At 40.9% G+C, this 27,074-nt stretch overlaps 2 protein-coding genes across 3 annotated transcripts in view; one reads left to right on the forward strand and one right to left on the reverse strand.

The window, feature by feature from the left end:
- On the forward strand, positions 1-20,355 carry sh3bp1 (SH3-domain binding protein 1). The gene is made up of 18 exons (XM_061709220.1): positions 1-172; positions 4,099-4,141; positions 8,963-9,067; positions 9,147-9,223; positions 9,518-9,629; positions 9,889-9,965; positions 10,050-10,137; positions 10,268-10,336; positions 10,449-10,539; positions 10,654-10,790; positions 11,021-11,132; positions 14,223-14,304; positions 14,395-14,475; positions 16,292-16,405; positions 16,624-16,721; positions 17,361-17,526; positions 17,671-18,032; positions 19,336-20,355. The coding sequence occupies exons 1-18, from the start codon at positions 123-125 to the stop codon at positions 19,632-19,634; spliced, it is 2,163 nt and encodes a 720-aa protein (XP_061565204.1). The 5' UTR covers positions 1-122; the 3' UTR covers positions 19,635-20,355.
- The window catches only part of cdc42ep1a (CDC42 effector protein (Rho GTPase binding) 1a), a 17,996-nt gene continuing 11,197 nt past the window's right edge, over positions 20,276-27,074 (reverse strand). For both annotated transcript variants that reach the window (XM_061709222.1, XM_061709221.1), the window contains 2 exons: positions 25,038-25,992; positions 20,276-21,968 (listed from right to left, as the gene is read on the reverse strand). In XM_061709222.1, coding sequence (XP_061565206.1) covers positions 21,250-21,968; positions 25,038-25,509 — 1,191 coding nt within the window. In that variant the 5' untranslated portion in view covers positions 25,510-25,992 and the 3' untranslated portion in view covers positions 20,276-21,249. The remainder of the gene's footprint in view (positions 21,969-25,037; positions 25,993-27,074) is intronic.

Here is a 27,074-nt window from a genome sequence, read left to right on the forward strand (position 1 = left end):
CTGAACCAAAGCTCAGGCGGCTGAAGCGGGACCTCCCCCCCTGATGAAGTAGCGGCCCACCGGACCTCTGTGCACCGGGAGATCTGCTCCTGTACACACGCTGCTTGGACTCCAGAGCCAGCATGCTCCGGCAGTCTCTCAGCATCCTCAAGCAGTTAGGATCAGCTGCAAAGTAAGTGTCTACTTTTTTTCATTTGGAAGATGTTGCATTTAAACTGTTTCATATTTTATAGGAAATAAAAAGTCTTTCAAGAAATGTTTTTGGTTGAGGGGGTACTTATTTTTGAATAACCATGTCACTTAAATACAGCATAAGGTTTATTACCAACATGTAACTGTCATATATAGGGGTGGGTATTGGGAAGGACCTCACGATACGATACGCATCACGATAATTGAGCCACGATATGATACAAATTGCGATATCCCGATTATGCGATATATCCAGATATATTGCGATATTCTACATAGTTCACCGAAAAATTTAAAAATGCATTACATATCTTAAAATCCAAGTTGTATATATGTACTACTGATGATAGTGATAATTCATTGGACAGACTGAGTCAAAACAATGTAATTCAAACTTTCCATTTTAATTATGCAACATATTTGCATGAAAAAACACACAATGAAAAGTGCAGTGTGTGCATTATTCTTAGATACAAAATACTCAAAATAAAATGCAGTGTCTCACCCACACTGAAATTGAAATCACAAAAATACAGTACAGCTACTTACCCCTGACTTAAAATGACAAAAATAAAATGCAGTGTCTCACCCACACTGAAATCACAAAATAAAGTGCAGCTAGAGGTGGGCAAAAATATTGATACGGCAATATATCGTGATACATACATTGAATATCGATATCGTATCAGGAGACTATGTATCGCGATATATTGCCGTATCAATATTTTTGCCCACCCCTAGTCATATAGATGTTTTTAGTATTTTGTGGTGATTAAAGTCAAATGAAAGGATGAGGCCAAAACCCCCAGCCTGATTATCTTTAAACCCCATTTCTATTTGTGCAGCCTTTTATCTAACCAGTTACAGTAAAAAACTGTTATCATGAAACTGCTCCTTTTATTCTTGATCACTTTTTTCCCTTGTTTGCCGAGTTATTATCCCCATCTAGCTTGTATTGACTCATCATATCACCACTTGGCTGCTCTGCAGAGGTTTTCATTTCACTGGGATTTCATAGTTTGAGGAAATTGAGCTTTAGTTTCCATGTTCTCGTTTTCACTGCTGCAAACACGATATGGAGAAGTTTGTAAAGCTGCTATGAGTTACAGTTGTTGGTTCCTCTTTAAAGTGACACATGTTTGGGTTTTGACAGGAGAGGGGGGTGCATCAGTCTTTATAAATAAAAGCCTAACTGATTCCAGGCTGTGGTATCTGTTGGTATCTGTTGCCAACACACGCAGTTGTCTGCCACGAGCTCAGTGCTGCTCTGTAGGAACACATGTTGCATTAATAAAGATCAATATAAAACAGGGATTATCTTAATTAAATGCAAATAATGATAAATTGGCAGAAGCAGATCATTGCATCGCCCAGCCAGCCATTTGTCTTGTGTGCCGCATCCATGAGCTGAACGGGTGGATTACCGCTGACTGATTCATTTATAAACCTGTGGGTGACCCATTTTACACCCTCTCCCCGGCCCTCTGCCGTGTTGCAAACCTTCGTGTGGCAGGGCTGCACGAGAGTGTGTGCAGACTTCTGCTTTGACGCACTTTGGTTAAACAAGAAACCTACACATTTTGCATCTGCAGCAGAGCAACAAGGGCTCCAGCTACGACAGCAGCATCACACCTCCTTCTCACTCGAGCCTGTAACCTTTACTCCGAAAACCGTTTGTGTTATACTGATCTAAACAAAAACACACGTTTCCTTTTTTATATTAGAGCCTTCATACTCTGAAGGCTTTTTTTTTCTTCTCTACATGTGATTAAACGTTGGTTTTTAGAGATACGGGTGAAAGAGGAACAGGCGCCTGCTTCAGACGTGGTGGGAATTTCTCCCCATTGTGTTTCAAGGCCTCAGGTGTCATGTTTACGAGAGGAAGTAAACAGCATCTTGGAGGTGCCAGAACCATTTTGGCCCTTCTGTGAACTGGGCTGGGTTTCCTTTTCGGTTTAACGCCAAGGTGGTGGCACTCACAGTCCTTCAGAGATGTTTGTGGTAGAGATTGTAATCACATCTGAGAAAACATATCACATCAAACTCAGACATCATACTTGGGATAAGAGAAAATATATTTTCTGATTTAAGTGACGTTGTAAAATGATTCATGTTCTGCGTCACCCCACACCCATGCATGCATACTCATGTCTCATGCCCCATTTACATCATGCACCCAACCCCATATCTCATACATACTCTTAGGAACACATTCTGAAACTTAATCTTTGTTTTGGTACTATTTAATCTTACTGTCCTCTTCAAGCTTTGATCGATAATATATAGATTTATCTGCAATGACAACCAGCACTTGTAACAGCCTGATTACAGCAAAATATTCACAAAATATACTAAATCAGAGAAAAAGCATCAAACTACTGTATTTAAGAATGTGGAACCATAAGCCATTACTTGTATGTTGACAGTGCAAAGGCCCTATTGTATCTGTAGGAATTGTTCTCGTTTTTCTTCCGACAAAATGAGGGCCTTTTTGTTCCCCTAAACGTGCCTCAAAAGTCATCAAATTTTGCACGCAAGCCAGGCCTGGCGAAAAATTTGATATTTTATGGTTTGCATGAATGGGCGTGGCCTAATGGCTCAACAGCGCCCCCTAAAAAACTTTGTGCCTCAAGCCCCACAATACGGTTTGACGTACATGCACGAAAATCGCTACACACCTGTATCATGTCGCAACTTAAAGAAAAGTCTCTAGGCGCCATGGCCGAAACCGAACAGGAAGTCGGCCATTATTAATCGTGTAATTTTGGTGCAATTTATGCCATTTCTTCGGCCGTTAATGTATGGAGCTAGAATAGTCTCATAATTCGCAAATGCACACACCGTTTCACAAATGCACAGGACAAAATTCACAAATGCACACACCGATTCGCAAATGCACACACCGTTTCACAAATGCACAGAACAATTAACACGTGCGTAGGACAAGATAAATGTATTTTTGATGCGCACACAAATATAACCTGATTTACAAACGTTTTTTTGTCTGTGAGCTGTGCTGGATTTACGCTTCCACATAGACATCAACATTTATCTATGTGGAAGCGTGATCTGACCGGGTATTTTCATCTGTCAAATCATCCTACCTGCCAATATCTATGTGGAAGCGTGATCTGACGGTTTTATTTTTCTTCCGCCGAAGCGTCGTGCACATAGATCTATGTGGAAGCACATTCTGACTTCCTGCTGTTAAATCGTCTATTTGCATGAAAAAGCCTTTGAAAAAAGAAAAACTGAGATAAAAGAAACGGGGATCGTACAGTAGTATTATCTGCCGAGGTAGGACACCTCGGCAGAGAAGTATATCATTTCATCCTAAGGGTAGGACAATTCGCGGAGGTAGGACAACTCGGCACAACACCGGCTTGAGTGTACGTGGATCTATAAGTCTGATATGTGATGACATTAAAAGTATGACATGAATCTGGCTTCATTTCACCACCTCACCACCTGCGTCGCCAGTTCCCCATATCTTCAAAATGTTTGTGCGCGAGGGTCAGGGTTGGCGTAAAGATACACACATTTTTCGGTTAGTTTTTTTTGTTTTAGATCCCAACCTTTGCGTAGAAGGTGGCGTGCACATCTTTCAAGCCCTGTTTTGTGCGCAAGCAAGCTTTATAAATGAGGCCCCAGGCCTGAACATCTACATGCAAGTCATACAAGCGCTTCCACTGCAGCACGCCTGAACGTGCACAAGGGTGCGAGGGCCCATTCATCGCTGCTTGCAGCTTTAATTAATATTTAATATTTATTTTTAAATAATTTCATTACATTTTTTTAAATTCCTTTTTACATTCGAATAATAATGAGCTGAATTTCCTTAGCTAATATCTGTTTAAACCCGTTTATAAATATATTTTACAACCAATAATTTGTGCTTTCCTGTAGGTCACAAGATGCCACAGAACTTCTACAGGAGGAGCTGGTTAGGGTGAGACATCTAACCTGTTTTTACTCTAACATAGTTATTACTACATCATACATTTATTTATATATATATATATATATATATATATATATATATATATATATATATATATATATATATATATATATATATATATATATATATACACATACATACATACAATTAGACACACACACACATACTTACTTACATACCTACATGACCAATGTCTTCCATTGTGATGTTCAGAAAATGCAGCACAACCCTGCAACCTTGCCTGTTTTTGAAGTGGACTTCAGTGTGTTATTTTGGGTCATTTTTGTCCACAATGTGGCTGTTTTACATGCTTTTTCCATATGTTTCGTGTAAATCTCATAATTATAAAAGGTGGGATGTTTTCAAACGAGTCTGAATCTGAGAATTGTCCATGACTGAATCTGTGTCTTCTTTGACGAATGTCATATCTAACATTTCTATCATTGCCCTTCTTTTTAATCACACCTTTTCATCATTTGGGACTGTTTTGCAAGAAGCTCTCTTGTTGAATGTTGGATTTTAGCCTCTCAACAGTTCGTGTCTCTCTCTATCCTTCTCTCCTCTAAATAATGCACCAGATATTTTCAGTGTGAGTCAGATCTGGACTGCAGGCGTGCTGGTGTCTGTGAGCTCATGCGGTAGTGGGTGCAGTGTTTGGTGGAGTGCTGCTGAAATAACCATAGACTCTCCAAGAAAAGATGTCACCTTCATGGTCATATATATCTCTAAAATTACACATTAAATCAAAAATAACCAGGGGTGAAAGCGGCTTTTATATTAGTTTCATGAGTGAGACAAAAAAAATACTTTAATAGTGTAGCACATCCAGGTGGCTTCCTAGGAGTATTTGCACAGCGTGTCTATGAACTTGATTTTAAGGTAAGTGTTATAAATATATTGTTGTTATCGAGAGTCTTGTTGCTCACACACGTTCTGATGTAGATGGTGATTGCAACACCATGAGTGAGCAGGCTCTATTTTTGCATTTATATAACATCCCAGAAAAAATACAACAAAGTTGGACCATTATCACTCAGACTGAAACTGCAAAGATGGATTTTAACATGTTAATCCTCCTGAAATAGCAGTAGAGGTTAAAGTTGAGCTCATCCCTGCATGTTAATGTTTTACTTGACTGAAACTTGCCTACGGCCTCTGAGCGTGCTCAACAGTTTCCATCCTGGGTTTTGGACTCAGAATGATTGAAAGAAGCCAAAACAGAGCATATGAAACATAGGAAGCTGGGAGTCTGTCCCATTCACCAGTCGTTATTGTTTTTCCATTTTGCTACCGCCAGCTACACCAAAGGTGGTAAGTGGGTTGATAGCTCAACCAGAAAAGCCGAATGGGAACAAGATGAAAGCCGGCATTTCCCCACCAGTCATGGTGGACTCGGTAAATCGATTATTTTCATGCGCATGTATGTTGGGACAAAGGACGAGCTAGCACCAGTAGATCAACTACATTGTGCACATAAATACACAGTTCTAGTGATATAAAAGGAAACACAGACAACATCTACAGGACTGTCTCAGAAAATTAGAATATTGTGATAAAGTTCATGCAATAAAAAAAAAAAAAAAGTCATACATTCTGGATTAATTACAAATCAACTGAAATATTTCAAGCCTTTTATTATTTTAATATTGCTGATCATGGCTTACAGCTTAAGAAAACTCAAAATAGCCTATCTCAAAAAAATTGAATATTCTGGGAATCTTAAAGGAGCATGAGGCAGGATTGAGGCAGGATTTATGAAAAAAATGTGTATACGTTTTAAGTTTTCTAGTAATAATGTCAGATGAAGCGTTCCAAACCAAAAAGAATGAGCCCTCTAGCGCAGGGGTTCTTAACCTTTCTGACCTTGGGGCCCAATTTTTTCAGTACAGAGTGGCCCGGGGCCCATTAAATATAAACACTGTATAGCAGGTATTCAACTAAAACTTTAAGAGGTCCATTAGAGAAAATTTACTCAAGCGAAGGTCCAGAACATCATAATATATATATATATATATATATATATATATATATATATATATATATATATATATGTATATGTATATGTATATGTGTGTGTGTGTGTGTGTGTGTGTGTGTGTATGTGTATATATATTCAAGTAGCCTCATAGTTGTATCAACATCTGCATCTGACTGTTATATTAAAAAAAGTACATATTTGCCAATTAACATGTTTAACTTGAATTAAACATATTTTTTTCTCTTAAAAATAAAGTAGATTTTATTTTATTTTTCAAATGCTATCTTATTTTATTTCTCTACCAGCAGTTTGAATTTCCCCTTTTTTTTGTTAATTGTCTCAACACATTTTTATACTAAATTAATATAAACACATCTTAACAATTGAACAGTTTTGCAGTTTTTCTTTCTTCCCCTCTTATAATCTTATGCCCCCACTTTCTGTTGTTCAGTGAGAGAACTGAGCTCTAATTTCTCCTGCCAGGACTTTAAATCTGGGCTGGATGGTGTCAGGTTCTCATATGCATGTGGAGGTGTTCATTGTTGAGCCTGAAACGATATTTAGTTTTAATTATGTTCACTGTGGAGAAAGCTGCTTCACAGCTGTATCTGGACCCAGACATGGGCAGGATGTTTTAAGATGGTCAGTTTATTTTCTGTGACTTCAGTTCAGACTTGAGTGGATATGTTTGATGAAAAACTTTGTGTTTTGTTTCAGTGGCCTTTCACTTTCGCACTTTGAACGCCACGGTCTCTGAACGTATGAGACACTGGTTTTGTCCCAATGGGAAGACTGAACAGGATGAATTTGTCCATTCCGGGTTGCATATTTAAAAATACAGCGAGGACAAAACTTAGTTTGATTTTACTTTAAGTTATTTACATTAATAAGTTGTCAGGACTCAGTGTGTCGGGTTTCATCGGAGCCTGATCAGCTGCGACGGGCAGAGCCAGCACCGCAGCTCTCTGGTCGCGCTGCAGCAGTTACTTTCCGATGCTTTTTCGAAAGCCCAAACAGTCCAGTCCAGCAGACACGACAGCCCACGCATCTACATCTACCATCTTTCAGCAGTAACGACGGAGCCCACCGCCCGAGCGGCAGCCTCAGCCGACCTCCCCGGCCGCGGGGACGCGCCGGGATAAATGATCACGCCGCGCTCGCTTGCTCTGGGCGCAGACCCAATTAATCGATCCCTGATCCTGGCGGATCTAAACCTACTCTGTGCAAAATGAAGGATTTTCTCTGTAAATACACACCATTTCTCTTACGTACAGCTAGCTGAGTGTCTTCTTCTCCTCATTTGGTTGGGAGTTGCTATGCAGTCCCGCGGCCCTCACGGCCCACACGTACAAAACTGAATTTTTTTGGCGGCCCACTAGATGGCGCTCGCGGCCCAAGTGTGGGCCGCGGCCCTATGGTTAAGAATCACTGCTCTAGCGTATCTCTCCGTTGCCTTGAACAGGCTGTGTGCTGCAAAATGTGCTGCAATTCTGGGCCCGAATTTCCCGCGCTGCCCTGCGGATGTGACGTCAAATGACGCTGCATGTGCATTCTCCCCGTTCTCCCGTGCCGGCTTCACTGTTGGCTGCAGTACCCCCGACGGCAGTCGTGGCGAAGGGTGGCGCTAGAGAGTCTCATTTCTTAAAGGAGCCTCATGCTCCTTTAATCTTAAACTGTAAACCATAATCAGCAATATTAAAATAATAAAAGGCTTGCAATATTTCAGTTGATTTGTAATGAATCCAGAATGTATGACATTTTTGTTTTTTTTAATTGCATTACAGAAAATAAAGAACTTTATCACAATATTCTAATTTTCGGAGACAGTCCTGTACAGTATGTGCAGGGCCGGTTTACACTGATTTAAATTATATTTTTTATCTGAATCAACTTTATTTGGCAGCTTCCTGCAACAAGGAACTTGATTTGGCAAAGGTTGTCTCTCAAGGTTTAGTAAAAGAAATAAAATAAAAATGAATAAATTAAGATTAAAGATTAAAAACAGCCACAGCTATTAAAAAATATGTAATAAGGTATACAAGACATTTACTTCCAAACAAAGTAAGAGATGGGTTTATAATTCATTTGTCCATCTGTCTGTTTGTTCAGATGTAAACAGTGATTTGGTGTTTTCACAGCTTTCACTGCTTTTATGGCCACAAACAAAATCATGCTTAGGGCCATCAAAATCCTTGGACCAGTATGTGTGACTGTTTTAATGCAGAGTGTGGGAATAGATTGCAAGTAAGGAAATACATGACTTTTTTGTAGTTATTTGAGATGTTGTTAGAGGCATCGTGTAATAATATCTCAGTCATGACTTTCATTTCTCTGTAACATCATCGCTTGGCTGTTGCAGCCTTCTTTCACCCCTCACATCCTGTATCTGTTCACAACAGCATATACTGCATGCTGAAAGAGGTTATTTACAATTTAGCGCCAAGAGATATTTTTTCGAAAGCAAAAAGATGATCCATGACAGGCTAGTTGTGGATGTTGCTTTTATACCCAATCTTTACACCTTCACCTGACCCCAGTTAACATGCTGATCGTAGAATCTTTCAGGACAGTTTTACTTTTTCTTTCCTTTACTGCCTCTTTCTCAGCTTTCCTTTTTGTGTGTGTTGTCTGCATCAACCTCTAAATACAACAGAGAATTGAGTTGCTCAACAATGACACTGAAAATGAATTCCAGACCATTTTCTTGAATTTTATTGTGTTTCTGCATGCGTGGGTTTGTTTTTTTTGTGTGTGTGTGTGTGTGTGTGTGTGTGTGTGTGTGTGTGTGTGTGTGTGTGTGTGTGTGTATGTATTTATTTTGCTGACTCAAGGTGGAGCAGCGGGTGGAGCCAGCAAAGAAGGCGGCCCAGGTACTCCATAAGAAGCTGCAGGGATGCATGCAGAGTCAGCAGGGGCTGGATGCTGAAAAACGAATGGTAAAAAGATGGCTACACCTACAAGATGTTCAAAAATGTTAAAAAATGGAAAAGAAAAGACAAACTTCTGTCTCCGCAGAAAAAGCTCCCCCTGATGCTGCTCTCCATCAGCATGGCGGAAAGCCTCAAAGACTTTGACGCAGATTCCTCCATCAGGTGACAGGTTTCACCCACTCAGCCATCCGTGCTCTTCTCATGGAAACATGATTATCTTTCAGTCTGTCATGTGAAGATGTCACGACTGTAGAAAGGAAGCTTTCTGCTTTTCAGTTTCGATAAAAAGGATAGTCTGTAGCTTGTGACTAGAGCTTTGTGTGTTTTTCTTTAAGCCTCTAATGGACTTGCCAGATTAGTTGATTTTAAGCAAGATGACGATTGCAAACCCAACTATGTGTTATTGTAAAAGTGTTTTTATAGTTTTTTGTCCTGACATCCAGCCGTGTGTTACAGGAGAGTGCTGGAGATGTGCTGTTTCATGGAGAAAATGCTAGCCAACCTGCTGGCAGACTTCGAGGTGAAGATGGAGAAGGAAGTTATGGAGCCGCTCAATAAGCTCAGCGAGGTACCGACAGCTCATGCTGCACGTTCCACTGAAAGTTCGTGGAAATTAGTGCAGATGCTTATTAAAACTGTCCTTACATGTTGTAAATTTATCTTAAGGTGCACTTTCAGTTATTTACTTTATTTTCAGTCAGAAGAGCCCAGCAGGCACGTGTCCAAATGCGTTATTTTTAATCCTGTTCTTGAAAACTGCCCAAATAAACAATTACATGAGTAGCCACAACTAAATGAGTATTTAAAGTAAATCATTTTCCTCTTAGGATGATTTACCAGAGATCCTGAAGAACAAGAAACAGTTTACAAAGCTCACTACCGACTGGAACAACGCAAGAAACAGGTGAGCGGCAGAATCCCAATCAAGTCTGAAGGCGTTTCATTTAACCGTGTACTACAAAATACACGTTTGTGTTTGTGGAAACAGAAGTCAGGCCAGCACCGGCCCCCAGGCAAAGCAGGACGGCCTGCGAGAGGAAGTGGAAGAAGCTTGGAGGAAGTTGGAGAACATCAAGGTATCAGTGTTTCCTTTTAACAGGCACCTGAGATGTTTCCAGTGTCCGTGAGGAAGTCTCTGGCGCCTCGGATTTGTCGGATCTGTGGCGTGATTCTGGTGTCTGACCTTGTGGTCTTCTGATTCTGCAGGACCAGTACTCTGCAGATCTGTATCACTTTGCAACCAAGGAAGATGACTATGCAAATTATTTCATTCGCGTGAGTCAGAGCTCTGCTCATGGTGTGATGTCTGCACAGATACCATATAAGTATTGGTAGCTTTATATATATTTATAAATATATATCAGATTTCTTGTTTTCTCATCTACAGCTTCTCGAGCTCCAAGCAGAATTCCACAAACATTCACATGACTTCTTATATAAAAACATCAATGAGCTCAAAGAGAACCACAGTCAAAATGGTGAACTTGCTTTCACCTCTTGTCTATACATTTATGTGCTGATGAAATACTTGTGTATGTTTTATTTCCTCTGCATATATATATATATATATATATGTTTATCTGATTGTTCAGAGTCGCCTACAAGCCTTTCTAACCAGAAGGTCTATGGGGAACCTCTGCTCTGGCATCTGTCTGAAAGCGACAGAGAAATCGCAGTGCCTATTCAGGAGTGTATTCAAATGCTGCTGAAAACTGGCATGAGAGAGGAGGTAAGCTTGATGGGAAGAGTCGAAAGACTTTATACAGAAACGTTCAGAAAACACAAGCAGTCTCCAGCCAGTATTTCCTGACTTTTTTCTTTTCCTTCTTTAAACACGGTCTGGTTCTGCTCTCGGCCTCACCACCACCACTGCTGTAGTCTTGACATCTGTGTCTTCGGCTCTCACACTCAACCATTTATTTGATAACTTTTTTTTAATTCACTTCTTCCCTTTTACAGGGGCTGTTTCGTCTGGCAGCAGCAGCTTCAGTGGTGAAAAGGCTTAAAACGTGTCTGAATCAAGGGAAGGTCGACCACAGCGAGTTCAGCATGGATCCTCACGCCGTGGCTGGTAAGAATGCGTCGACTTCTTGTTCTCTCAAAAGCTCACTCTTGCATTCATTCACCTCTTAACGTGTTTCTCTTAAAGCTGTACATTTTAAAGATTGCGGCCTTGAAAGGGTACACCTCTACGCATTTCTTACTTAGCTGTTGAAAGGGGACCTATGAGTATGCAGATCTGGCCACAAATATATACATAAATATACATAATGTCCAGTTGGCTAAGCATGACCAGTTCATCAGTCTGGATTTGAAGGTCCCACAGGATCTTTGGTCTGTCTTTCACTATCACTGGAGATATCTCCCACCTTGACTCTTCAACGGGATGAGCAGGCGACTTGCGTACAGCGAACGCGGGTTCGATTCCAGTCGCGGCATATTTTGCACCCACTTCCTACGAGTCTGTCTTTAACTGCACCTATCAAATAAAGTTGCAAGAGCCGCATGACACCGGCCAAAGAGCTGCATGCGGCTCGCGAGCCGCGGGTTGGCCAAGCGCGCCTTTACGTCTGTACGGCAAGCTTTGAGCATCAAAACACCTTAATCAACAAATCCAACCTGTAGACTTTGGGGAGATCGAGGGGAGTTACTGACTGATGGGGAATCTGGGAAGAACAGTACCGGTACGCGCCGCACACAGTAAATAATTTACGGTACGCTGATGGGTACAATTTAGAAGTGCCGGTACTGCGTACCGCTCCGTACCGGCCCACTTAAAGCACTGTGTGTACCTCACCTGCTGTCATCTTATATGAGACTATTTAGTCCTGGATTGTCTCTGCATCTTTACAGTCTGGTGTGGTGTTGAACACTAATCCCCAACTGGTTGCAGCAGATGGGCGCCTTTCCTGAGTCTGGCAGAGGTTTCTCCATGTTAAAGGGGAGTTTTTCCTTTCTACAGTTGCCTGATGCTTGCTCAGGATGAGGGATTATATCGAAGAAAGGTTTTGGTGCAATCTGTTGGTTTCCTTAAGGCCGGGACACACCAACCCAACGGCCGACCATCGGCAGAAAAGCAGTCGGGCTGAAAGTCGGCTCTTGTCTTCCCGAGTTGGTCAAAAAAATACTCCCAAACACAACAACCCAACGCCGACTAAAGTGTATGTTCTGCGCTTGCGCAAGGCATAATACATCCCCATAAATGCAGGCAGCGCTAATCTGTGTTGTCACAAAAGGAAAAAAGATCAACCGGAAATTACGGATCACTCTAGTCTCGATTTCTGAACTGAGCCGGCTGTTTTTAGTCTGAAAGACGTCATCAAGGATAGGAAATAAGATGGCTAATAATGAAAATATAATACAATTATTGTACAATATTATACAAGCCAAATTCAAACCGACACGATGATAAGAGTGTAGTTTAGCATTTGTACCATCGCTGTTTAGCTAGTAAATTTACCATTGTCATTTCCAGTTAACTCTGATTCACGAGTCAAGTTCTAGCACTCCACCAATCAGATTGGTCATAACAGCCGACGGATAGTGGTCGAATCAGCCGCAATGAGCTCCTACGCCGACGGACGACTGCACGAACACACCAACCCGACTTGAGGCACCGCCCTCGCCCGACTGCCAATTATCGGGCCGGTGTGTCCCGGCCTTTTGTTAGGAAGTCATTATTGGCTTTGTATTAATTGGATTAATGTGAAATGAATTAAATTGTATTCTTGAAGTGCCTTCAGATTACATTTGTAGTGATTTGGCGCTTAATAAATGAAGCTGAGTTGAATTTAATTAAACTATGATATAGGGGTGTCAAATTACCGCATTAATTGCGATTAATTATTTACATTATTATTTATATTTAGCGCGTTATCTTTTTTAATCGCTTAATCTATTTTTTAATCTCTAACTTTACTTTTTTCTGTTTGCGAGTTGCCTTTATTATGAACTCTGTGTTTGTGCGGTGCTTCTTGTGCTTGAATTGTGTGGAAAACAACAGTCAGTCTCACCTTGAAGTGGACATTGATTGGCTGTCCCTGTGTTCGGCCGTGTTTAGCTACGCTAGTAGGCTCCCATTGTAGCTGGACAGGCATGGTGGGGGGGCGGTGAGTAGCGGAGACGTGAAGTGAAAATTGAGGAGCATGTGAAAGTTGTCGGCCCAGTGAATGGGGAATTTACATTTCTAGCAACTTTGATAAAGGTACAATGATGTTCTTTGTTTAAAGGACTTTGCTTACCACCGAAGCAGCTCAAGTTTAGCTTACCACATAAACGTAGAGCACCCGGCCGCGAGCGCAGCCACAGCTAATGTTAGCAGCAACGATGTTGCTGCTAAAAACGATGCACGTCTGCGACCCAAGAGACTGACGAATGCCACGAACGAACTACCACAATAATGTTATGAATTTAAAGGAAACCACCTCAAGTTGAGGGCTTTTCTCAGTAATTTGTAGGTGAGATTAAAAAGGAGATTAATTAGATTAATTAATTACAGATCTTAATTTATTAATCGCTCAATTTTTTTATTCGCTTGACAGCACTAATTCCTCAATATCTTTGACACTCAGGTCTCCAAATGCAGCTGTTCTGAAAGTCTTGTATCTATAGGTCTAAAATGTCCAGATAAGCTGAATCCTGTTGTAGCCTACTTTTACATCTTTAAGATGAAGCCGCGCACATGTTGTGCAGTCACAGTCATAAACTGCAAAGAGCAACACACACTTGGCCTCTGTTTCTTAGTTTCATCATTTCCTCAGCACATGTAAATCAGCTGTAAAGCCTCTCCGGTTATTCCGGTCTTCTGTGTGGTTTGTTGGGGCCATCTGCTCTTTCCTTTTTGAGTCTGAGGACAGTGTTCTGCTCTTTCAAAAGGGAAGCTGACAGTCCAGATAACTGATTCTGTGAGAAAAGAAAGCGAAAAGAAATCTAACAGAGTATATTTATTGAGAAAGGACTTAAAATCACCCCTGCTGGGGAATTTCTCCCCAGTTCTTCTGAACACGTACACATGTTCATTTTGTTTTTTACAACAGTGAGATAATAAGCAAAAACAGCAACACACCGTGAACTGAAAATAAATATAATTTGTCCAACACCAACAAAACAAAAGCACATATTGTTTATGATGATCGAAGTAAATGTTTGTATTTGTCAACAGGGGCGTTGAAATGTTACCTCCGTGAACTTCCCGAACCTCTAATGACATTTGAACTCTACAGTGATTGGTTTGAAGCAGCAGGGTACGTATCCTAACCGTGTTACTAATAACTTAATAACATTCCTGGCGGTTTTTGAGATCTGCTTCCTGAGTTTTCTTTCGGTCCTTTCAGGGAAAAAGACTTGACAAAAAAGCTTGACCAGTTCAGACAACTACTAAAGAAGCTCCCACCTGAAAACTACCATAACCTCAGGTTTGCAGTTTGTTTCATTTCATTTTGTGGCTGGTATTGCTCTGTGTGTGTTTACCACTTTGGTCCGGACTAAACTGTTGTCCACACCTTCATGTTGAGTTTTATGTAGGGTTGCCACCTTTCAGAAATAGAAATAAGGGACGCCCTGAAAAAAAAGCCCCAAAACTTCTAAACTGAATAAAAATGTGTTTATTTTATATGAAAAAACAAAATGCTTTGATTTAAAGTTTAAAGTGCTTTAATAGCATTGAACTTGCATGACTGTACAGACAACCATACTAGCAACTGAAATAGCCTCCTATGCTCTGTATGTCCACATCAGCCCAGATGTAATATAGCCTGCAGGTGAAGAATATGGTGTAAAAGTTAATTTATTTCAATAATTCAACTAGAATATGGTGTAAAAGTTAATTTATTTCAATAATTCAACTAGAATATGGTGTAAAAGTTAATTTATTTCAATAATTCAACTAGAATATGGTGTAAAAGTTAATTTATTTCAATAATTCAACTAGAATATGGTGTAAAAGTTAATTTATTTCAATAATTCAACTAGAATATGGTGTAAAAGTTAATTTATTTCAATAATTCAACTAGAATATGGTGTAAAAGTTAACTTATTTCAATAATTCAACTAGAATATGGTGTAAAAGTTAATTTATTTCAATAATTCAACTAGAATATGGTGTAAAGGTTAATTTATTTCAATAATTCAACTAGAATATGGTGTAAAAGTTAACTTATTTCAATAATTCAACTAGAATATGGTGTAAAAGTTAATTTATTTCAATAATTCAACTAGAATATGGTGTAAAGGTTAATTTATTTCAATAATTCAACTAGAATATGGTGTAAAAGTTAATTTATTTCAATAATTCAACTAGAATATGGTGTAAAAGTTAATTTATTTCAATAATTCAACTAGAATATGGTGTAAAAGTTAATTTATTTCAATAATTCAACTAGAATATGGTGTAAAAGTTAATTTATTTCAATAATTCAACTAGAATATGGTGTAAAAGTTAATGAAAATACGGTACAAATCGTGTCCCGTATTAGTTCAATACGGGACGCAACATTTTTTTCTCAAATAAAGGACAATTCCGTATTTTACGGGACGGGTGGCAACCCTAGTTTTATGAGCTCCTAACTGTGTCAACAAGCCTCAACAGCTATTTAGTGGAGAAACGTACAAGCACCAAAGCACCTGCGCTTCACTGGTCGTATTTGACGGTATGAGGTCGACGTTTGGGCTGTAGAGGAACTTTCAGTTTGACTGGGACTGTAATTAGCTAATTGTATAAACTACGTAGCTACTACACTTAAAATCAGATGGTAAATGTCCTAAAAATATAATTGACAAACATCTGCACGATAGCACAGGATAGTGCAAGCATCTTTACATTTTGACATCAGACTTTAGCTTGAAGTAACACTTTTAAAGGAACATCCAGAGTTAAAACAAACCTAGGCCTATTATTAGATGGTAATAAGTATAAAATTTTGTTTAAGGACCAAAACGACCAAAACTGTCACGGATTTATTTCTTAGTTTTCAGCTGTCATCGTCCATTATCAGCGTCATAACTTAATCAATTATGCATACATTTTGGATACTCCATACAGGTCTCCTTGGTCAAAAAGAGATTTTATCTCTAGGGACTTCCCGCCGGTAAAATAAAGGTTAAATAAAAAAATTGATAAATATTATGGATGCTTTCATCCTCTTGACTAATAACCATATGCGATTCTTGTTAGACAAATTTTAAAGCATAGTTGTCTAAAATTACTGTTTCTTTTTTCTTTTCACCTGCCAGGTATCTGGTCCAGTTCTCGTCTCTGCTGTCCGAGCAGCAGGCCGTAAACAGAATGACACCCAGTAACATCGCCATCGTGCTGGGGCCGAACCTGCTGTGGCCACGGGCTGAGGGGTACGTGATAAACAATTCATCTTATTTATTCACTCCTCCACCTACACATTGCACGCAGGCGTTCAAGGCAATGACCTAAGTTCACTTTTAACACCCCCCTCTGAGTTTCCTGACAGGCGCATGTCACACCGTTGCCGTTTATACATTTATTTGATGTGCTGATGTTGACGTATCCTGCAGGTTAACTCCTAGTGTCACTTCTTTTTAAATCTATTCAGGGAAGCAGCTCTGCTTGACATGGCGTCGGCCTCCTCGGTCCAGGTGGTGACGGTCATTGAGCCTCTAATTCAGTACTGCTCCAGTCTCTTTCCTGAAGGTATGCAAGCACAAAACACTATTATACCTTATCACCGTGTGCTTTTTTAAATGATTGTCTGCACCTTGTGGAAAAAAAACTATTATATAGTATACACTTTTAACGTAAACCCCCCCAAAGATTCAAAAAGGCTTTGCAGGTTTGACCACCAACCAATTGATGCAAATATCACATGATCGCCTCAGCTATTTCTGTATTACCAACCTTCACTTTCACAACAGTTTTCAAATGTGACAATAACCCTGCTGCACACAATAGTTGGTGAACCTGAAGCTCTGATAGACCCGTCATCTGATTTTAAATAGAAACACATTTTTCTAGTATAATTTTCTTACATTATATTATCTCATACAGTTAAACATGATCAAAATATAGAATAAAACCGAAAATGACTACGCCTTATTGCTCCTGTTGCACCCACTCACTCGTAGTGATGGAAACTATCAAACCACACCACAGTGAGTCAAAGCTGAACCTATAAGAAAGCCTGCAAACAGCCTTTTAATCTTGTTGGTTTAGGGGGTTCTAACTTGTAGTGCATTTAGTGTTTTGTGGTTAGCGTTAATGGTGGCCAAAGCTACAGAGTTGTAATTACTACTAGTAGAATAAACTGTGCTTTATTTGTTTTGTTACGGTCAGCTCAATCCTTTGAGATCCCAGACTTACCTGAGATCCCGGATGTGCCTGCTGCCGCCACACAGTCTCTCTTCACGGAGAGGGAGAAACTGAGCAGAACAGTTTCCTCATCATCATCCACAGCCTCCTCCTCGTCTTTTCATCACCTCCCTCTCTCCAAATCAAACAGGTACCACCTCACAAGTATCAAATCAAAACCTTTCTCAGATCATCATGGCCCAGACTGAATAATAAAGTAACTACTGACTAATATAATGACATGAGGGTTAAAGAGTCAATCAATAGTTAAGGTTTGTCAATATTTGTCCATTAGCACAGCGTCTCAGGGCAGTGGCAGATCCTCGCTGGTGAAATCAGGCTCTGTGAATAGTCGAAGTGGCACCCCGACATGGGCCAGGCCTGCAGAGACGGCAACATCGGACCATCAGAGCGCAGCATCCAGCACATCCTCCTCCCTCCATTCTGGTTCCTGTCCGTCCTCAAATACCTCAGCTGGGAGCAGCTTGACACCGAACCAAACCCTGCCGACCAGAGCAGCTGGCTCAGCGCTTAATCCAGGCCAGACGAGGAACTCTATCCAGAAGCAGTGCTCGGATCAGGGCCAGCTGGAGCCCATTTTGGAGGCTCCGCCAGATTCTCCCGGAGCATGTGTGATGATCTTGAATCCAGATAAACGTGAGTCAAAGTCCAGGGTCAAGCTGGGAATAATACTGATCAAAAACAGGACCCGAGGTGCTGTCTCTTTAGCATTTTAGCTTTGCACATTTTTTTCTTCTTCTTTTTTTTTTAAATATGCAGGACTCTTTACCTCCAAGAGTAAAGTCGAAGTGGTGGTTTCTTAGCACAAGCTTTAAGTAAAAACAACTAAAAAAAACCCACCAGCTCTAGTCACAGCAATCAGAATTACACAGGAAACAGGAAGCTTCACACCACTGACCAAAATATCTGCACCGGGGTTCATACATCGTCTCTTAAACGGTTAATAATGTTCATCCTCATTTGTGTTTTCAAGATAGGGCCGCGTGCAAAAGTTACAACCCGCCCATTTTAACATAAAAACATCATTAAAATCATTTGATCATAGTGGATCTCAGTATGAAGCAAATGCACCCTCAGATGAATGACATCCAAGAACATTTTTTCAGATTTAACAAATATTAAAAAAGGAAAAAGAAATTCTGCGTGCAAAGCTACCCCTTACTGCACTTGTTGTTGCCTATCAGTCCGAAGAGCGTTATTAAACTACTGCTAAATCATAGTCTGTGACTCCACCAGGACCGAACAGTTTTTAAAAAATTATTCACAAAGAAATAGTGTCCATCTTTTAATTAGCATGAATTCTTAGTTATGCATTTTGAGTTTTTTTGTTCAAATTGGTCAGATCTGATATAGAGCTGCGACCGCAGGATCATGTGACACACCACAGGCACAAGCATTAACAAAGTGATGCAATCCAAAGAGTCTTTGAGTCAGCACAGACGCTTCAGTAATATATAGAGTAGGTTACCACTCTTCCACCCAGTTGTTGCAATCACGTTTCCTTTAGAATAAAGTTTTTGTTTGAGATGCTTCTGAAATAATAGTATCTGATATACTTGCAGCAATGGCATGCTAAAGAAACATCAGCAACATGAGTAAAAGAAAAAAGAAACTTCGGGGGTACTGCATTACCAGTATCAAATTTCAATTATCACTTTCATCTTTCATTCATTCATTCATTCATTTTAATTTAATTTCACAGGAAACTTCTTAATAATCAGAAACAAGTGACCTGTTGGCGTCTACGTCTGTTAGTTTAGGTTTTATAAAGTTGAACAAGCATGTTTTCTTTTTGAACGACTCAGCTTTTTTCCAACAATTGTTGTATTAGCTGTTCAACTAATAGGGTGATTTCACTTTTACATTTTCAGTAAGAAGAGATACACGTTTTGTAATCTGACTGCTTTTTATTCTTGTTTTTCTTTTCATCCCTGCACAGCAAAGAGCAATTTCAACAGCAAAGCCAATGAAGCTAATGAGCAGATGACAGTTCAGTTCTCCAAAGCGAAACCCGCAGGCCCTCCTAGGACCAAGGCACCTCCACCTCCACCTGCGGCGCCCCCAGCGAAAGCTACACCTGACGCAGACACGAGGCCCCTGCTGAAGCCGGCACCCCGAGCTCAACCAGCAGTCGTCAAAAAGCCTCCGCTGAAAAGGCCTGGAGTCCAAGCCCCAAAATGTCCTCCACCACTTCCTCCACCATCACAGCCCAAACAAGTTCCTTCTGTTGCACAATGAGGAAAACCTTGATGTTTTCAAGATTTGTCCTGTGTTTGGTTAAGAGCAGGATGTATTCATGTAAATTAAAAAAAAAAAAATGTAATCTTGGAGAAAATCTATCTTTGTAAACGGTTTGTGTCCTGTTTGGTTTCTTGAATTGAACAATTGTAGCATAATGAACTTTTTTTTTAGGGGTTTTCCCACATATTTCTACCCAGTATCATTTATTTATTCTGATGTCATTCATTTGTCACATTGTCATGGTGAAAATAACATACCACCAATAAACTAACGCACATGTTCAGAACAGTTGGGATTTCCCCATCACTTGCGCGCTCACGGGAAAAACCGTTGTATTGACCTTCAGACTGGACTGACCTGGAGGTTCCACTTTTAATTCGGAAAATTAGCATTTTTCATAACTGGTGTTCATATCCATTTGTTGACTTTGACTGAAATATTCCTGCCTGACCGGTCATCCATATTATTTTTCCATTGGAAATGAAGAATTAGTCCAGTTTCTCCAGTCCACCAATGGACGCAAAAGAAACTGCCTCCAGATTCCACCAGATGGAGTACATGAGCATGCCTTTTTAGGAAAATCCCTTTCACTTTAAACATTCAATCTTGAAAGCTTGAAATGTAAATGAATGGACACCTAATTAAAAACATCTTTATTGTCAGCTCATATCATCATTGCATATCATCGGTACTGGCTGCAGCATTCGGATATGAATTGCACTTTGTACTGCAGGCGCTCATACTGAAAGTACACATTTATAGGAGGTCAGTTAATATCTTCATGTACAGTTATGTAAAAGAACATATAAATTCTTCTATAAAAAGGCAATACAGGAGTCATACTTTATAATCAAAAAAAGGTGCACGTGGTATCTATAGGAGGTTTTGCAGCATAAAATGAACAATTACATGGTTCAGGCTTTAGTTACATCTAACATATACAGATTATACTTCTCACTTTCCCTCAGTTCATGTAGTGTTATAACCAAGATGTGTTACCCTCTGGTTTGTCTGAAGATAATTATCTTCCCTTTTTTTCCTCTGGTGGTTCCTGAGAGAAAAGCTGGCAAAAGATTGCAGTGATGCCAAAATATCAGAATACATTTTAAGAGTTTTTCCTTTTTTAACCTTCTCTTCCTCTCTGTTTTCTCGCTTGCTATGTTGACTCACTCTAAAAATATGTCCTCTTCTTACGAGGGGGAGGGATAACAGGCTTCGTAACTTCCACATTTCGCAACGTTAGTGTTTCCCTTGAGAGGATCTTTGCCTCATTCTCGGGCACATCTTCACTTTCCATGCCTCCTCTGAGTTTCAGTTGTAAAAAAATCTTTCTGCACAGTCCAAGAATCAGGTTTTTATCTCCTTTTTAAATACATTCAGCAGCAGGTTAGAATCCAAACTGTAGTTTCCTTGAAGCACGGTCGCAGGGAAGAAACAAATCCAGGATTAAGCACAAGGGATTCATACAGGAGCTTTCATGGTCATCCAACTCTACAAAGCCTGCCTTGTAAATCGTAAAAGAATTTCATATTGATCTGATTGGAGTTAGATAGGAATGATTAATGATTAAGATCTTTTTTTTTCTAAATTGTAATACTTTGAATTTCTCAGCTCACACTTTGATTTCATCTTCATCGTCCAGGAAACTGTAGGACATTTTGTTCTTGGGCGTACTCGTGATCGCCATCTCTGAATCTCCGGCCTCCGCTCGGCTCTGTCCCTTTAAGAGGCTGACCCCATAGTGGCGTGCGAGCACATCTGTGGCACTCTGGAAGCGCTCGCTCTCCATCCTTATCCCTATCCGATCAGGAGACCCCATCAACACATCGGGTACTTTACCGGAGAGTCTGACTCCGTTCACCTCCATCGCGCTTCCTTCCTCCTCCTCGCAATCGGCAGCGTGTGGACTTCTGCCGTTCCCACAGTCCTCCCTGAGCAGCGAATCCACGTAGGAGATGGTTGCCGAGCCCATCTCCGATCCCTCGGTGGTCAGCCTGCTTGCCGACTCTACTTCCTCCCCCTCCCAGGTGGGGAGATGCTCCTCCGGCTGGCCGTCAATCAGGCGAAACACCTCGCTCATAAGAGACGGGCCGAGGTCGAAGGTGAAGGTGTCCAGGGAGGTGAGGGAGGGGAGCGAGTCGGAGTAGGCGGTGGCGTGTTTGGCATCAGAGGTCACCGCTGAGGTGGAGCAGGTGGATAATATGGCATCAGTTGGGTCGGTCAGAGAGCCGCGGTGGATGTTGGGAGCGCAGGAGGTGGGGAGGGAGATGGATGGCTGCTGGCGCTCCGAGCGGGAGAGACGAGGCAAAGTGACAAAACCAGACTCCAGACCTAAAAGAACGAAGATAAATATCATCAGAAGGTATTAAGTCTTAAGAAAGCATTTCTTAACCTCAACATAATGACTGTAACATACATATTAAGGCTTAAACTACAATCTTATCAGTCCAAAAACCCCAAAGTGGACCAACAATCCTAACTCCATCTAAAACCCAACATTTCTGCCAACGGCAGCAAATCTAAAGATGTAAAAAGCCAGAAAAGGTTGTGGTTTCACGGGGAATTTATTCCAACGACCCTCTGCAGAGAAATAATCCAGCAGAGCATCAAGTGTTATATTTTTAAACTTGTTTTTGTTATCATACAGATCAGACAGACACATTATGCACAAAGTTAAGTGAAAGAAATTAAGTGTTGTGGTTGGTGGTGGAATTTGTGGTTATATTTATTCATTTATTTTAATCTCAGCATCAGCATCAAGAGTAATGTTTAAAGGCCACAATAAACTATTCAGATGCAACACGTGGTTCAAATAATATGTATTTAAAAAATTTAAAAACAACAACACATTTATCCAGCAGGGGGCACTATTTAACCATTCTGTTAGAAGATAGTGGCCAAAAAGCAGGCCAGTTTGGAGGGTGCTGAGTTGTTGAACAGCAGAATACAGAATAAACATCTGCTCGGCCCCACCAGACCACTTAACACAGTCACACGCACACTCATTAGTGCCCGCGCGACCCACATGGATAAATTAACACAGCACTTCCCTTTCTTCCATCCACAGACACCTTTTACAGATTCACACATGCAAACCAGCGCATGTGAATTAGTTCCTAAGTACTCAATAACTGAGATATGAGGTTCCACGTTATAAAAGTAAACCACCCATTACTTTTTATTGGAGAGTTTGACAGGAAATAAACATTTGAAAAAGAAAAATGTAAACTGGTATCAAGATAAAAACTATAGACAGATACAATTAGATCATTTAAGTGTAGTAACTTAGACAAACTGGCTACTTTAATCAAATATGACCATGTTACGATAGGGTTAGGCACCAGTCTAATAAATCCCCACTTTTAAGGTTCACATAGAGCAGGTGTCGGCAACCCGCGGCTCTAGAGCCGCATGCGGCTCTTTAGCGCCGCCCTAGTGGCTCCTGGAGCTTTTTCAAAAATGTTTGACCTTTTTTTTTTCCTTTTTTTCTTCATTTTTTCTTTTTTTTTTCTTTCTTTTTTTTCCTTTTTTCTTCTTTTTTTCCTTTATTTCTCTTTTTTTCTTTCTTCTTTTTAATCTCGACAATTCGACTTTTTAACTTTTTCCTCGAAATTTTGACTTTTTTCTCGACATTTTGACTTTTTTCTCGACATTCCAGCTTTTTTCTCAACATTTTGACTTTTTTCTTGACATTCCAGCTTTTTTCTCAACATTTTGACTTTTTTCTTAGCATTTCGATTTTTTCCCAAAATTTTGACTTTTTTCTCAACATTTCGACTTTTTTCTCAAGATTGTACTTCAAAATTAATCTTGACATTTCGCCTTTTTTCTCGACATTTCGACTTTTTTCTCGAAGTGCATAATGAAAAAAAAAATCTTCCCCAAGTTATAACTAATATAGAAAAATGCAGCATGTGTTGTCTTCATTCTAAGGCTGATACAAGACTTTTCATTTTTCATTCATTGCGGCTCCAGGCATATTAGTTTTTTGTGTTTTTGGTCCAATATGGCTCTTTCAACATTTTGGGTTGCCGACCCCTGACATAGAGCTATTGGGGGAATCGTAGCGTACAGGAGCTGAGAAACATCACAGGGCATGGTACTTCTTGCCCCTTAAATAGGAATAAACCATGTTGGTTGGTGAGAGCGAGAATAAGACGCAGCTTGAGCTGTCTGCCTGAAGACAGACATTTATTTTTCACTCCTTATGACCGTGACATCAGAAGATGCCTCTCTAAATAAGAACCCGGGCTGACAGCTGAATCGGGCCGACCGAGGCCAAGGTTTCTGGCACCGCGTCGCTTTTGATGAGACAACTTTGGCCTCGTAATCGTTGCCAGGTTCTGTCAGGCCTGACTTGTGTGGACTCGGGCCAGTTTGAGCCAAGACTTGGCACAGTTTAGCTGCATTTCAACCTACTGTGAGTGGTGACATGATGAAGATAAAGGCCCGGCTCAGTTTTTGCACCTCAGACCAGACTGACTCTAGGACATCAATCTCTCGAGGTTATTTCTTTTGGCTTGGGGCCGTTTAGGGGGCGACCACTTTTGGCTTCATTGGAGGTAACAACCAGGAGACGGTTCGCTTAACTTGGAAACGGGAGGAAATGGGAGGAAAGTGCCAGTTTAGTATGCTGAAGACGTATTACTTGAACTAGCCCCTCTGAAATTAATAAAGATAATGCGTTTTTTTATTTATTTATATTAGAATAACCACTGCAGCAACATCCCCAGCAAGTCAAACAAACCAATCTTTGCACATTCTTGCAGACTTGGATGAGATGCTCATGTGTAGATTTACAGTGACTCCGTCAGACACGCAGGTGAGCAGAGAAGAGGCCAGACTGCATGAGTCACGAGTGTGATCTTCACACGGGTCACTGAAATAACCTCCCAGACAGCTTGTTGCCAGCGCTGTCTGGATCTGTGTGTTTATCAGTGCAAAACGCTGCCGATTATGAGCCAAGGTGATTCATGAGGACATCTGGATTCAATCAGTCTCCAGATCAGCGGGCAGATCTAATGGGTGAGTTTCACTGCGGCGCTGCAGACAGTCGTTTCTTCTCTGCAGTTTTCAGCCAACCCCTGGGTAACTCGTGACCTTTTCCCGCATCTTTTGCTTTGCTTAGCAACGCTGCTGGTAAATTGGAGGGGAGACATTTGCCGTTAATCTGTGGGACAATTTCGGGATTTGGCTTAATCCTGAAATAGCTGGGGGGGGTAAATAGATGACGTCACGCTGAGGAATTTCCAGTGACGCAGTGACAATAGAACAAAAGCCTTTATTAACAATCCACCAGTGGGGCTACGGTTCTCTGTGGGGTTTTTACTACGAGCTTCGTATTGCATACACTCATGCTGGGATTTGTTTATGGAAAAATACTGAACCAGCAGCACTTACCGTAGGAGCTTTTCCTCTCCTCTGGCGTGTTTAGAGCACTGGGGAAGAGCACTTTGGTGGTGGGACTCCCATTAGGCATATCCACATCCAGCCGCGGGAGGGAGATGGCGTTCTTGATGATGGGAGAGACGGCAGGCGGCGGCGGGGACAGATCCTTGCACACGTCTCTGGGATGGTTTTCGGAGCCTCTCCTGATTTGCCGAATCGTCCTGGAGAAGAACGCTCCGATCTTGTTGTCGGGAGACGACACGGAATCCGTCTCATCCTTGTTCCCGTTGGCCGTCCCGCCGTGGTTGCTCAGGAAGGAGGTGTCCCCGAACACGTCGCCGCCGCGGCCCACGTGCATGGTGTGGCGGAAGTCACCCAGAGGCGGGCTGATCATTTCCACCGTGAGGTCAGCTTTAAAACGCCGCTTGCTGTGGGAGTGTGTGACCAGGCCTTTAAGGCCCGACAGCTTTTCCTGCAGATTCATACTTGCAAAAGATGAACTGTTTGGTACTTATTGGAAAAATCCCTTCAATTAGTTCCTGGACTTGGTTTTACTTCCACTGGAACCCCAAAACTAAACAACGCTGCTGCAGCAATCCTGATGTTTGGACCAGGAAAACAGCTTCCAAATGTTATTCCAATTTTGTGAGCGTGTACGACTTCTGACAAAGAAAAATTGAAGTCAACATCTGCAGCTCCGAGTGGTTCACTGGAATCCTCTGTGTTTATCAAGTGCTGGCCAAATCCTGTCCCACACTTTGTAGCTCGCTGTTATACATAGCTGACCAAATTAAAAAGGAATAAATTGAGGAGAACACTGTGCATTTGTGTTCCTGGACACAGTCGGCGCTGCTGGAGTGTGGTCAGGCTTCCTGGCTCGCCTCAGGCTTCGGTTTTAGCTCACATCAGCTCAGAAATAGGTCCTTGTCCAGCTGCAAATGCTTCTGCGGTTGTGCTATGGAGCCATCTATTGAGAGTAAAAACAGAGAAAAACATGTGATTTTAAGTGTAGATGAAGGTATGCTTGACTTTGACGTATAGTTCGAGAAATGGACAACATTTGCCCCGTATAATGTGAAAGTTCATCTTCAGAGAGAGACGACCATGCCTTCCTCCTTTAGATAGTCTACATGGATGCAAAGTAACCCATTTTTCTGCACAAATCTGTCCCTCTGCAGGCGTTTAGGTTCCTGCATACCAAGCGTCCGCTGCTCTGGAACCGGCTATATTTAGAAACACTGTAACTACTCGGTGTAACAAACCAAAACCTGCTTTCTATCCATCAAATGGACAAACTTTCAAGGAATTCCTGCTCAGGTTTTATCCTGTTGTGTCTGGCGTCCAAAGTTGCACAAAAAAAAACTAAACCCCCTTTGAAAACCAGATCTACAAGCCTCATTCAACACGCTCTGATTTGTTTATTAACAGGCAAAGTATGCTCGGCGAGATAGGAAGAGATAACAACAATTTCCTGATAAGAAAATTAACCGCTACTTCTTGCCTGTACTGCCAGATTGCTGACATATGGATCCCTAAAACTGTACAATGTTTTAAGAGAAAAAGACCAGTGAAGACGTCCAACTAGATACTTTAATTTCCTCCTGTTTCCCCTTTTTATTACATTTTCATGATGAAAAAGGTCCAGCGCCCCCCAGGTGTTAATCAGAGGATCACATGCTGTGGTGCCATAACTCCTAAATACATATACACCAGTGGGAAAAACACTTTTCTCTACGCTTAACCCACTTTAATTGAGTGTCTGAAGTCACAACCAGCTAAAAAAATAAACCCAGCATAACACAACCCTAACAATTTGTTTGGCCGTTTTAGGTCTCATTCAGATTTACAGAATTATGAGACGTCACAGACTGAAATTGTGTCCCGTTTTGAAAATAAATGAATCTCATATCTTATTTAAAGATATGCTATGTAGCAATAACACTTCTGACCACATGGGGGACTATAGAGCTGGACAAAAGAGCCACTGCCAGTACAGTTTTAATGAGTGAGGACTGTCTTTGTTTACAGGTGTACCTCATATGAGCCTCC

This window comes from Cololabis saira, chromosome 19 (genome assembly GCF_033807715.1).
Source record: "Cololabis saira isolate AMF1-May2022 chromosome 19, fColSai1.1, whole genome shotgun sequence".
Lineage (NCBI taxonomy): Eukaryota > Metazoa > Chordata > Actinopteri > Beloniformes > Belonidae > Cololabis > Cololabis saira.